The following is a 13,808-nucleotide window of genomic DNA, read 5'->3' on the forward strand; positions in this document are numbered from 1 at the left end:
GAAATTTAAATTAATAGGTTCTGCGGCCTATTAAAATATTTCAAATGGCAATGCAGCCCATTATATTAAAATGTTGGACATCCCTGGTTTAGAACCTCCATTTTGATTTATGGGACTATTTGATTCAAATTAATTATATGAATTTCCAATTATTTTATTGTGAAATGAATTTGTGATACTATAAGTTTAATTTGCAGTTCCTTCAAAGGATTAATAGACGTTGCCGGATATCCAAATCCAACCCAAACTAAATTTTGAAAAAGAAAAAAATCATTTTAGCTTGCTTTTGTGTAGACATCCATTCAAAAAATTATATTTGTAGAACCATAAAATGTACATATATTAATGTTGTTTCAGTTGGCATGGCTAAGATCCGATTCGAAGGCTATTTTAGCCATACATAATCACATGGTAACAAATAATCCCCGAATGAGTGTTGGCCACAACGATGACGGCCACAATAGTTGGACTTTGGAGATTAAAAATGTACAAAGGAATGATTCTGGGAACTATATGTGTCAAATCAATACTGAGCCAATGACTAGTCAGGTAAGACAAAAAATAGATTAAAATCATCTACGCAATTGAATTTGAAACAATGGAATATAATGTTAGAGAATATAATTTATATATTTTGTTTCACTGGAGGATAATGGATACTATAATATAATTTGATAATATGAATTATTTTTTATGAACCGTGTCTATTGATTGTTTCAAATTTTATGGTGTGATTCCTCGACACAAGTACATACATAATATATTTTATATGATATAGCCTGTATTAAATAGGACAGGTATCAATGTGTAGATACTAGGGCTGGGACGGTACTCTAAGCCCACAGTTCGGTACGAACCGCGGTACACCCTTCATGGTATGCAGTTCAGTACGGTATTATAGTACAATACTTTTTTGTTTAATTAATGTAGTTTTTCAAGTTTCTTTGATATTTTATTCTTAAAAAAAATTTATTTTCTGTACAAATAAATTATTCTTAAATTTACTTAAATTATCTACAAAACAAAGGTTGATATAAAATATATGTACACAAGTTATATTTGCGAAAAGCTTGTCTACATTCTCTGGTAATAAATAAGACCAATTAGTAGTCACACTATCGCCAGTGATCAAAAAAATTAATTTGCTCGATACATATGTACTAGTAGTTGCGAAGTATCGTGAAGCTAATTTGGAAACATTTGGAAATTTAGTTAAATTATCTGTCCACTATAACATTGAGTTTTCGTCAACTGGGATGTATTTTATCATTTTGTAAGTAATTATTTCTTTTATGTATTAAGAAATACATAAATTATTTCTGATACAAAAGGATCCTTATGGATTACATTCTTACCTCACTGTTGAAATCTATTGACAGATAAAAAATAATCAAAATTATCTATGTAATACACGTACCGTTCCGAGCGTAAAAATGTACCGAACTGAACCTCTGTACAGCCCTGTATATTAGCAGCCCTTGTTGATACCAGTGTTGGATCGGTCTAAAAAAGCTGAAAAGAGTACAATCTGGGCCTAATAAAATTTGTGAGTCCTAGTACCGGTCCTTATAAGTCTTTATGATAACTACAACAGAAATGACGAAATTACCAACGATGTCCTTTCAGCTGTTCAACATAAACTCTTTGAAAGGATAAAAAGTGTGTGGCTAGAACTTATTATTATACGAGCTGTGTTAAAAAAGTAGGGTCACTTTTCAAATTTCACGGGCAACGTACATTTGGTATGGTCAAAAAAAATTGTACTGATAAAAAAAAACTTATAAGGAAATCTCAACTCTTGTAGACACTCGTATTTTCATTTTCAATGATCAGAAACTCAATAAATTCTTCTTCATAAAGATCAAAGCGTATTACGTACGTCGAAATTTATTCTGGCTAGTAGTGTGTCGATCCTTATTAAGGACTGAAGACTGTAGTCCCGTTCAGTTCGGTCTTGGCCCGGTCCAGTTCAGTCGAAAAAATTATAAAATTTGGTCCTTGATGGCGTTACTAAAATTTTATTTATTCTTTTATGATCAGTTTTAGTACTGACGGTTTCAATGACCGGCTTTAAGACTGGACTGAGCAATTAAATAAGGAATGACACATGTGATAAACCAGCTTTTATAAAAAAATGGGAAACAAATGCATACTGATTAAACCTTAGTGCTTCAAAAAATTTGACTTATCACTTAGCTTGTACGAGGGTTGTCTGAATAGTTTCCAACCTCAACATGAACATGGTAGCACTCGTAAATAAAAGTTAGCCATATCTTAAGAGACTATAAGGGAAAGAGGCGTCATGTAAATCCATCAAGAATGTTTTTTTTGTATATGTGTTTTTTCATCTGTAGCGCTGTTCATTGGTATATCACTTCTTTCGACTAAGATTCAACTAATGTAATTTAATACAAGTCAACGTTTCGGATAGGGTTATGTATTTTCTTTAGAATAAACCAGGAACATAAACTATTAATAAAAACCAGGGTTCATAATATCTTAATCATAATTATGCTCTATAAAATTATATAAATTATTTTGAACCAAATATACATAACCCATATTATCTACAAAGGGTATTTGTATTTTATATTTTTTGATCGAGGTTACGTGAATCATGAACATAATTGATGCACATAGTCTTTGTTTACTTTTTATTTGAACCATCTTGTCTCCTCTTTTCTTCTTTATTCTCTTTAGTCACTTCTATCTAGCATCTGTTGACAGTTACTCACGAAAGTTTCAGGCATTTTGAAAGGGCATTTGTTATGTAACACTCGTTAGAGTGTGTTGATGTGAGTGTTTTTGTGAAATTGGACAAAATCGAGTATGTAGCTCTCATTAAATATTTGTTTGGATCACCTTTAAATAGATTCGAACAATAGCAGATATATAAAGGCCAACTCGGAGTAATTGAGCCAAAAATATAAAGTGTATCATTATCAATTATTTTGCAGAGAAAAACGCCGAGTACTATTTGAACGGGTTACAGAGATGGACACATCGTAGGGAGAAGTGTGGTGTAGCGTTACATGTCGAAAAATAAATATAAAAAAATAAGAAAAAATGTATTGTATTTTTGTTAGGTAGGAAACTTTTCAGAATCCTCTTGTATGTAAAAGTGATATTTGCAAAGATTAGAACAACCTGAACTTTTGCACGAATTTCCTACCAGTAGTGAATAGTACCTTTAACCTTTTACAAAATTATCAATGATTTTTTTTAAATTTGAAAAAATACAATTAATCAATAAAAGTGCATTTATTTTTTATTATACAAAATGATTGTGGAATATTGAATAAATGGTTATTTATTGTACATAACACATGTATACATACATGAGAGACCATTGAAGGAGATTCCTAAAATAGTTTAGTTATTGTTGTTTTTCTTCGAGAGAAAGGGGATGAAATGTAATTCAAGAATCAAACAATAAAGTCCATTCTTCTTTATGCATTAAAGAGAAAGAGAGGCAAAGACAGACATTTATGGCCTTCCCTCATTATTATTATCCAAGAACCAAATACCGAGTGGTCCATTAGGTTATGAACACTTTGAATATTAAACTACAAAAAATATAATTTATTAATATAATTTCAGCAAAAATAATACTATAAATAGATTTGTGTCTGAACTCTCTTAATCCTTAATGTATCCACCCTTAGCGACAATAATGGCTTCCAGGTGGCGTTTCAGTATCTGACATCCGCTGTAGATATATGCCTCTCTCATGGAGTCCCAGTGCTGGTTAAAAGTGCCTTAGAGGGCCTTGGTGTTCTGATTATGGACACTGCAGGTGTTGCCCTTGACATGAACATAAAAGGTGTAGCATCTAGGGTTGGCATCAGGGCTGTACAACGACCAAAGCTATTAAAAAGTGTTCAAAAGAGTCTTGCAACGGAGGAGATGGGTTTTTTCCGTTGATGGTATCAAAGGGGCCTCTTCACCCTCACAAGGCTCTTCCCACCCACTTTTTTATAGCTCTCTGGACTGTCTAGTATGTCTTGCATGATCCTAGTTGACTTTAGGGGATTCACCTGAGCAGTTTTGTTTACCTAGTCTGGGTCGAATTGGGTCTTATTGATAGAGCACTTCTTCCTCTTCAACGTTTCGGAATTGCTGCCGGGGTAGACAGCTCAACTACTTGGAGTGCGGGCATGGAAATTCGTCGACCATGTTCAAGTGTCCTTTTCTCGACATTTTACAGAGCTCAGATATTTGTTTAGGCTTTAATATATTGAAATTTTAATTAATTTTAATCACTCAACCTTAATTAATTATTGAATTAGGAAGTGTTCAGATTTCAATTCACCACACGGTAAGTAACCACTATATTTGTTCAATTTTTAGAAGATTCTAAGACATGTTGTCCAGCACTCTTGTGAAATGACCACCAATAAGGTAGGCTAAAAAGTTATTAAGCCGACTCATACTTACATAGATTATGCCACGTGAATTAAGTCATAAGATTTTTAGTTAGTATCAGTCTTCAAAAGAAAGCTGTACATATTTGTCAGCTGTAGGACACTTGGTTTGAGGGATATATCTAATTAGGTAAATCCTGTGAATTTTTTAGGTGGGCCATGAACAACGTGCTCATGATTGGGATAAATTTTTAGCGAAATCCAACTGTAATAAATATCAAATTTTTTAAACGATATATGACATGTGGCTGGATCACTAAACTCCAGACTCTAATTTGCTGTCAACAGATTGGACTGTACATGATGAACCGAATTCAAAGGGTGAAAAGACGTCTGGCAAGGTTATGGGATCAGTATTATGGGGTGGGCAAATGCATTGTTTAACATTCATCGATTACCTCGAAAAGGACCGAAACGATGGCAACATTGCATGGATTAGTCAACAAAAGATTTTAGCATCCACTGTATTCTCCAGATCTGGCCACCATGAACTATTTACTGTTTGAAGACCTCAAAAGAATGTTCACTGAAAAAAAAAATCAAACTTAATCGTCGAAATAAAGGTTTAGTTTGAGACTGAAGGGAAATCTTACGAAAAAAATGGCATCAAAATTTATATGACAGCCATAGTTATTCTCGAAATGTGTTTTTACTAAGATAAAGTACTAAATTTTCAGCCGACAGGGCTACTAAGTAATTTGTACAGTCTCCATCTACAAAATAATAATCTAAGGCTTACATTGAGCGTTTGTAAAGTTTTTTCCTAAACGGTTATAAATTATAAGTATTCAGTTCTATTAATTTATAAAACTTGAAAGTTATCTTATTTATAAGTTTACTTCACAAATTTCAAACGTAGTCTATTGTCTATTCAATCACAATCCACAAACATCTCTAAATTCTAAATTATTATGTTGGTAAGAACATAGCTACTATCCATGCCAGTGCATTAATTACTCTTCTGAATAGTCAATGTCATTAGAGTAAAGAGTAACATTGTAGTAAGAGGTTCTTTATTTTGTTGTTCCTCGGTTACGAGTACATAAATTATGTTCAGAAACTTATAAATGTATATATTAGCAATAGATAGATTTTTATCCACTTCATTTATTGATCATTTAGTTAAATATTCTATATTCCAATTATGAAATTTAAGTATTTGCTTAGATTTATACGCCCTTTATATTTCATGGAACTATAATAATTATTAGTTAATTTAAGAATTAAATGGAAGAATTAATCCGTAAGCTGTTATACACTAGCTGTGTCTAATTCGGACACAAATAAAGAAGAACGACAGAAGAATATTATTTCTCTTACTATTATAATAATTAAAATATTAACCAGGTTATTCGCTAGATGTCTCATGATGAATACATTGCATCATAGAAGCTTAAAGTATGCTTCAAGGTAAAGCGTACAATAAAAAAAAGTTCATTTACTTTTTGTTTGTTTGGTGAATCCATTTGTGTATTACAGCGTTCCAAAATGGAAGTAAAAAACGAGAAAATTTGATATATTCTTCAGTATCACTACGACCAAGCTGAAAAGGTGGAGCAGGGTGGCTAAAAAATTGTGCTGTTTATAGACCCAATACAGTATCGAATGCAACAGTAAAGCGTTTATTTCAAAGAGTCCGTTATGATAATATGGACGTCCAAAATGTCGATAAAAAATCGTAGAGCTGGACCTGACTTTAAGCCCTTATTCTATTGCCCAGCAAGTGAAGATTAGCTAGAAAAACGTTTGGAACCATATAAATCGAATAATCCGAACTATGGTAATTTTATTAATAAAAAAAAGCGAAAAAAAGCTCAGAACTTATAACTTCACCTGTTAATTTGTTGCAAGTAGAGAACAACATTTACATCAGGGATTCTCAATAGAGGGCCTGCCAATGCATTTCACGCGGCTCGCAAAAATTATTGTTTTATCCACAATAGTGTTAGGGGCAATAAAATCAAAAATAATGAATGAAGATATTTATAAATATTGTGAATTATTTAATAGGGAAGTATTTTCTTTGGCATTGCAAATTTAAAACTTTATTTAATAACAATAATATAATAATAAATTATTTATGGAAGGCTTGATCAGATATTTTGATCATTTTTATTTCCAAAAATGGATAATTGTGTGGGTATATTTCAACTGATTAAGTACTTGTTTTCATTTCTATCCAATGGTGTATGGAACAGGCATGTTTGCAAATGTTGCTGTACTGCAAATCGAGTTTATTGAGTCAAATGATAAATTAAAGAACGTGTTCAAGTCAACCTTAACTACTGAAGAATTGTGGATTGGATTTGAGGTTATAAAACACTTGTAGGGGCATCCCCAGGGGGTGGGATGAAGGGTATGCACACCCAAATTAAGGAATTTTTGCTTTTAACTAGAAAATTTAATTTAATTTTTCAATTTTTTTCGAAAAAAAGGATTTTTCAAATTTTTAAGGAAAAAATTAAGTTTTTGTGATGGATGTGGATTTTTGATTTTTATTTCTTCAAAAAAATGTAATATTTAAAGGTGATTTTTTGAATTTTTTTGTCAAAAAATTTAATGTTTAAAAATGGACTTTTGAAATTGTCCATTTTCCTAAAAAAATAATATTTTGTGAACAGCTATGGATTTTTTAATTTTTTTGTGATAGCAGTAGATTTTTGAAATTTTTTTCCAAAAAATTTTAACTTTGGACCCCTTCCCCCCTAAAAAAAAGATATAACCCTGCAGATGCCCCTGAATTGGGGTTTCTTGTTTGTGAAATCTTTGAATCAACATGGTTGTGCAAAATAAAGGCCAAATTCACGAGCAAATTTTAGTAATTAATGCATTTTTAATATGTAGAAATAAAAATATTCAAACGTCAATGACTTTGTTCATGTTTATATTATTTAATGTTCAATCAAAATCAAAGCCAATGTTTCATTAATTTGGCCTGCAATATAATATCTTCATTTAATTTCGGACAAGACTTAAAAACTCTTGAGAATCTTAATAAACCTTAAGCGTTAAAATGTTTATAAATTATAATATGATCACGAATCAAATAATAATTTTTGTACCAACTATACTGAGAACACTAATACTTATGGACAATCACCACTGGGTCAACTTGCCCCATCGATGGGGGCAAGTTGGTTCAAAAATTGCATACATTAAAATTGAGATTACTGCTAAAGTATTCATAAATATGTTATAAAAAACGTTATTCTGAAATGTGCAAAAAAAAAAAAAAAAAAAAATAAAGCGGCGCTTTGTACTTGCGCCTTAAACTATTTCGCATCAGGGCATTTTGCCTTAAAGCCATTTTCTCTCAAGGATATTTCCCCTTAATAAATAAATAAATGAGAATCATCCGTCCTTATTATATATTTTGTTCACAATTGATGTTTTCTTTGAATTGTTTAGTCAAAATATGTAATAATTTTTACTATTCCAACATTAAATGGTTGTTTTATGTAGGAAAAATAATGGAGTTACATCCCAAAATTCCAATGTATACATGTAATGAATTCGAACCAGAAACAAATGAGTAATAAGAAGAAACGATTCGATTATAACTTCTCCTTAATCAATATATCATCATTAGCTATGATGGTTTATCAATGCTAGAAAATACTCATGGATTGACAAACAAGCATAATATGAGGCAAAAGATTAATTCCCTCATTATTTCAACAGAAAAAAATTATTTAATGTGTTTTATAGTTATAAAAATGGCATATTTTGATCAACAAATTTAAAGGAAACCTCCATTTTAACTAAAAATAAACAATAAGGACGTATAAACTTCATTTATGTATATATTAAGGTGGAATATTCTTGAGTGAAAATGGCTTAAAGGCGAAGTGAGGACAAATATTTTATGGACAAAGTACTGGACACCAAAAAAAAAACCCAAAAAATAACTCAAATCACTTCTATATGCTGTGTAAACGGGCAAAAAGCAAATGTCTTTTTAATTGTTAGAGAATAATTATTTAATTCTGAGTGTGTTTATGTTTTATTTTTATTTTTGTGTGTGTGTTTGTTTGTTCCCATTTACTTAAATGGGGATTTGGTGGGGATTGGAGTGTAAAACCAACGAAGCGGATTAAAAAAAGTGTCCCTCTTCCATATTGAATGTGTTCTCAATGTATATACTATGTAGTTTATATATTTGAAATGAGAATCAAATAGACCCTTGGAGAGATGTGGAAAACTGCACACCACCTTTTTTTGAATGTATTAGAACTGGATCCGAGCTGACACTTTCTGTGCTTTCTCCTTTTTTGTAAAGTTCATAAATTACGTATTGTTTTTATTTTTATTTTTTCGTTGTTGTTTTTCTTGTTCCAAATGAACATAAAATCTTTTTCATTTTTGGTTCACCTTATTTATTGCTTTTTCACTAGAGACTTCTTTTAAAGAAATTAATGTTCTATATGTATATTAATTTAATAGAATTGATTTTGAAAATATATGTAAGGGAATTAAATTATGACTCTGTTAATGAAATTTGTATCAAATTTGATATGTGAGTTTTGGAATCTTTGATTTGAGTAATTTCGTATTTTTTTATTCAAAAACTTCATATATGTAATTGTAAATATTTTATATATTTTGAGTAGTTTTGTGTCGGTCTTTATTTAGGTCTGAGGACCATGGTCCAGTCCATTTCCAGTTGTCCGTCCCTTATGAAGGTAAAATAAATCCTTCGTTGCGTCATTAAGGGTAATTTTTCCATTTTTTATACTTCCTTTTTATTGAGTGGTCCATTCAAATCTGAACACTTTGAACTTTAAACTTCAACAAAATATAATGTATTAATTAACAATTTCAACCAAATTAATATTGTAAATAGATGTGTATCTGAGCTCTCTTAATCATTGATGCGGCAAATATTGCTTCCATGCGACGGCGAAAGGCCTGGCAACAGTTGAGGAAGTATTCCCCTGGCATGACGTACCAATGCTGGCTGACAGTGGTTTTGAAGACCTCTGTGTTTGGGTGACGGACACAACAGGCCTTCCCCTCGACATACACACAAAAGGTGTCGGCAAGGGGGTTGGCATCAGAGCTGTGGCGGTGCCAAAAGTGCCAAAAAAGAGTTCAAAAGAGTCTTGCAACTATGCACATGGGGTTCTTTAATTGTTGGTGTCAAAAGTGGCCTCTCCACCATCACAAGGCTCTTTCCACACTTTTTTTATAACTCTCAAGACAGCTCAGTGTGAAATCAGAAGATTTTTAGCATGGGCCCTTATGTACTGAGAGAATTGGCGGGGGCTGCTTTCTGTAGCTCTTCCAGGTCCAGTTTGACCTTTTTGACAGAGCCCGTCTTCCTCTCCAACATTTTGGACTTGATGACGGCGTAGACGGTGGTCTTAGAGAAGCCTAATTCCTTAGAGTTCGTGAATATAAATTCGCCAATCACTTTCAAGTGTCATTTTCTCGACTTGACCGTAAGCTATAGAGCTCAGATTTTTTGTAACTAATTGTTTATGGTTAAATATATCGAAATATGAATTATTTTCAACCACTCAACCTTGATTAATTATTGAATTAGTAAGTGTTCAGATTTTAATAGACCACCCGGTATAATAGAATGAATATTATAACTAAGTAAAAATTATAGTATTCTGAAGTTGGGCAGATCCTTAAAATAGCTAATACTTATTATAGGCTTTTCCAAGGATTAAGAAACATTTGGGGGCCATTGTGATACCAGCAGCAACGAGAGCGAAAGGACGAAAAACAACAAACTATTTTAAAGTTATGTCCAACTTTATAAACAAGTGACATACTATAAACTTCTCATATATATATATTTTTTTTTTAATTTGTCAACTTCTAATCAATATTATGCATTTTTTTATCAGTCCATATGAATTATAAAATAAGTTTAAGATATAAAAGCGTAAGTCAAATTGACCAAATTTCTGGAGAAAAGTAACCTAACTTTGAGATCCCACCTTGGGAGCTCTTATAAAAAAGCCAACACGATTTTTGGTACAGTGCTAACCCTATTTATAAGAAACATGTTGCCAAAGTTTCATATTCATAAGAGTTGGTCTTTCCTTATTGTTGATCAAGTACTTGCAAGTGTATTTCAGATTTTATTTTTTTTTAAATTAAAATTGAGGTCATAAGAAATTTAAATAATCTAATTTTGAGTTCATTTTTAAATCCTTACACTTCAAAATAGTTAAGTACCAAATTTCAAGAAGTCTTTTGGATAAAAAAAAATATACTAGGAAAAGTAGCGTCGAGTAAGAAAACATTAAAGCGACGTTGAAAATTTGGGTCTGAGACGATTATCTATATCTCAGAAACGACTCTTAATCTACTCATGAATTTGAGCTTGTGTACCTAAAAATCATCCAAATTGGGGACATTTTTATTTGATCTATTTGACATGGAATGACCTTGTATTAAATGTCTCAATTTGTTCTCTCTATGATTCCTGAGATTGTGAGTGATGGGGATTTCCATGCACAAGTTCACTTGCACAACTCATGGGCTGAGGTCTATTATATACTATTAGAAAAAGTTCTGTATTAGAGAAAGGTTCCTTCATGCTCAATGAAGCGGTGGCAGTGGCTAATGCCCCAACTTTTCAACCAGCAGTTCACTTGCACAGCAATTTGGGCTGGGTTGTATTATAGGATATTGAAAGTGGTCCTTGATGCTCAATGAAGCGGTGGGGGTGGGTAATGATCCACCTCTTGAATGTATGGGTCTTTCACACATCCCTTAGTAAAAGGAGTCTTTGATGCTCAGGGAAGTGGTAGGGGTCGGTAATAATACACCTTTTGGACCAGTGGTTCATTTGCACAAGTAGTGGGTCAGGGTGCATTATAGGATATTAGAAAGGGTCTTTGATACTCAGGATAGCGTTGGCAAAGGATTTTGATCCCCCTGTGCACACGCGGTTAACTAATGTCAGCCGTGGGCTGGGTTGTATTATAAAATAGTCGAAGGGTCGTTGATATTCAAGATAATGGTGGTGATAGGTTTTATGCTCTGGAAAAATCTGTTGACCGAGGTGATATTTTGCAAAATTTATAATGTCTGGTTTTTCATACTATAGTTTGATTTTTGAATTCTATATAAATTTCATTAAAAATGTACTAGATCAGGGATGTCAAGCCTTTTAATATAATGGACCGCATTACAACTTGAAATATTTTTGTGGATTACAGAACCTATTAAGTTAAATTGCATGAAAAATGGCTATATAAAACAAAAATTTATATATAAATTTGTTTCAATTTTAGAGGAGATATAAATAAAGCCCAATTTTAATTTTTCATGGCTAAACTGTTAAAATAAGCTCAACTGGCAACCCTGTTACATTCTCAGAAAATACGAGATGCAGTAGAATATTTTCAATGTTTGTACGTATTATGAGCGTTCTACGCGTTTTGATGATATTGAGGCAATTTTGGTAAAAAATACTAGTTTATGTGAGAATGAGTAGTTGGCCACACGTAGCCATTGGATAGTCCAAAATGTTCCCTACAATCCACTGGTTGGACATCCTTGCACCTGATTATCGAATTGCTTGAAATGAAATTGTATTTTAATCAAACAATGACAATTTAAATAAAGTTAAAATTACTATTAGCCACTCTTTTGGAAATTTTTTAAATTGACCGGGTATTTTGCACATTTCCCGCTCTGAAGGACATTTTGTACATGCCCCACTCTAACGAGTATTTTGGAAATTGCCTGATTTTCCACACTTCCCGTAAAGTATAGATGATATAATAAAAGAATAAACTACTCCTGTGGGAAAAGGAAACAAAGCAGTTTTTATTAGAGGTATATAGAGTTCCAGGCATCACCTTAGTGAGACTTAATGGGCTAAGGGATTTGACAACTAATCATTAAAATATTCCATTTTTATAGAACAGATCAGAAAATACTCAAAATTTATTTTTTTAAATAGATGGGTCACTTGAACGTCGTAGAGGCTCCAGATATCCTCTACTCTGAAACATCCAATGATACAATCATCAACGAAGGTTCGGACCTACGACTCCGATGCAAAGCAAAAGGATATCCTGAGCCGTCAATGACTTGGAGGAGAGAGGATCGACGACCTATCACTATTCGTAGATCCAATGGAGGACATGCTAAAGGTGAGTTTCTTTAGCCCTCCCCCACTCTCTAAAATCATAAAAACCATGTACTCAAATAGGATTGAAAGAATAAGGGAAAAAATTAACAAAAAAATGTTAATTGGTGTCACATCCAGTGAAAATATATGGTTATACAAAAATTAATTAAAATGCTATCTGACAGATAAATACAACCACAACAAAACAAAACATTTATGAAAACCATATTCCCATGGTCGTATGTACAAAAAGTGAGGGATGTATATTGTATATATATATATACAATATACAACAAATTTTTGTTTTTTAAATCCACTTTTTGACAAATGATGAAATAGTTTTGGGAAACTAAATAATTGGTTTTGTATATAAAAAAACAACATTTTTAACATATATATGTATATATAAATATTGTGACCCTCCTTAAATGTCCAATACCCTTTGATTGGTCACGTGAATATGCCGTTAAATACGGGAACAGCCCTCCCCCAACAAACCCCCCCAGGCCTTTAACCCCCGACTAACTACCCTCTGTCAAACTACCCCTCATCCTTTAACCCCCGACCAACTACCCCCTTGACCCTAACCCCGCTCCCATCCTTTTGTAATTTTATTATTAAGAAGTACAGTTAGTAAATGATAGAGGGCCAAAGTAATATATGAATGTTATGGTTGTTTGGAGTGGTTGTTGAGCAATAAAACTTTCAATTTGAATCGGAAAGTAATTATGAGTTCTTTAACAAGCTGTTATCTTTATTGTATCACGCAATCGGTCCTCTTAAAGAATCAGAAAAAAAGGCACCAAATCATCTGGTAGTTTGGCAAATAAGTCAATCATACCAACCACTATTTATATCTTATATACTCGCAGACTATCACTGTTATACTTTTTCTTCAACATTTTTAAAATAAATTAAAAAAGAGAACCCGGAACATTTTATCTCAAAATGTAAGGACACTGAAAAGATAAGAATTCGAATGTTATTCTATGAGAGATACATAATTATATTATTGGGAAGTAATTTTTGTTTTGTACCTTTTTGCTGCACTCAAGAAAATAATTGGTACAGTAAAATGAAATCCATTATTTTTACCAATAGATATATTTAGTGATGTGTATCTCACGTTATATGAGTGTGATCCATTTAGGCTAAAAAGTGTAACAAAGATCAAATTTCTTACTAAAAAAAATATGAAACAGTTTTGTGATTGTTTGACTCAGTAAAGTTTCAGGGCGCGTCAAAGATGGACATCAGCAAAGATAAAATACGCCATATTTTAC

The 13,808-nt window shown here is 32.3% G+C and overlaps 1 protein-coding gene across 2 annotated transcripts in view; it reads left to right on the forward strand.

Annotated features, from left to right (window-relative positions):
- LOC121116650 (protein amalgam) overlaps positions 1–13,808 on the forward strand; it is a 57,439-nt gene that overhangs the window by 16,427 nt on the left and 27,204 nt on the right. For both annotated transcript variants that reach the window (XM_040710916.2, XM_040710917.2), the window contains exons 5-6: positions 358–549; positions 12,355–12,547. In XM_040710916.2, the coding sequence (XP_040566850.1) occupies positions 358–549; positions 12,355–12,547 (385 nt within the window). The remainder of the gene's footprint in view (positions 1–357; positions 550–12,354; positions 12,548–13,808) is intronic.

This window comes from Lepeophtheirus salmonis, chromosome 4 (genome assembly GCF_016086655.4).
Source record: "Lepeophtheirus salmonis chromosome 4, UVic_Lsal_1.4, whole genome shotgun sequence".
NCBI classification, from domain to species: domain Eukaryota; kingdom Metazoa; phylum Arthropoda; class Copepoda; order Siphonostomatoida; family Caligidae; genus Lepeophtheirus; species Lepeophtheirus salmonis.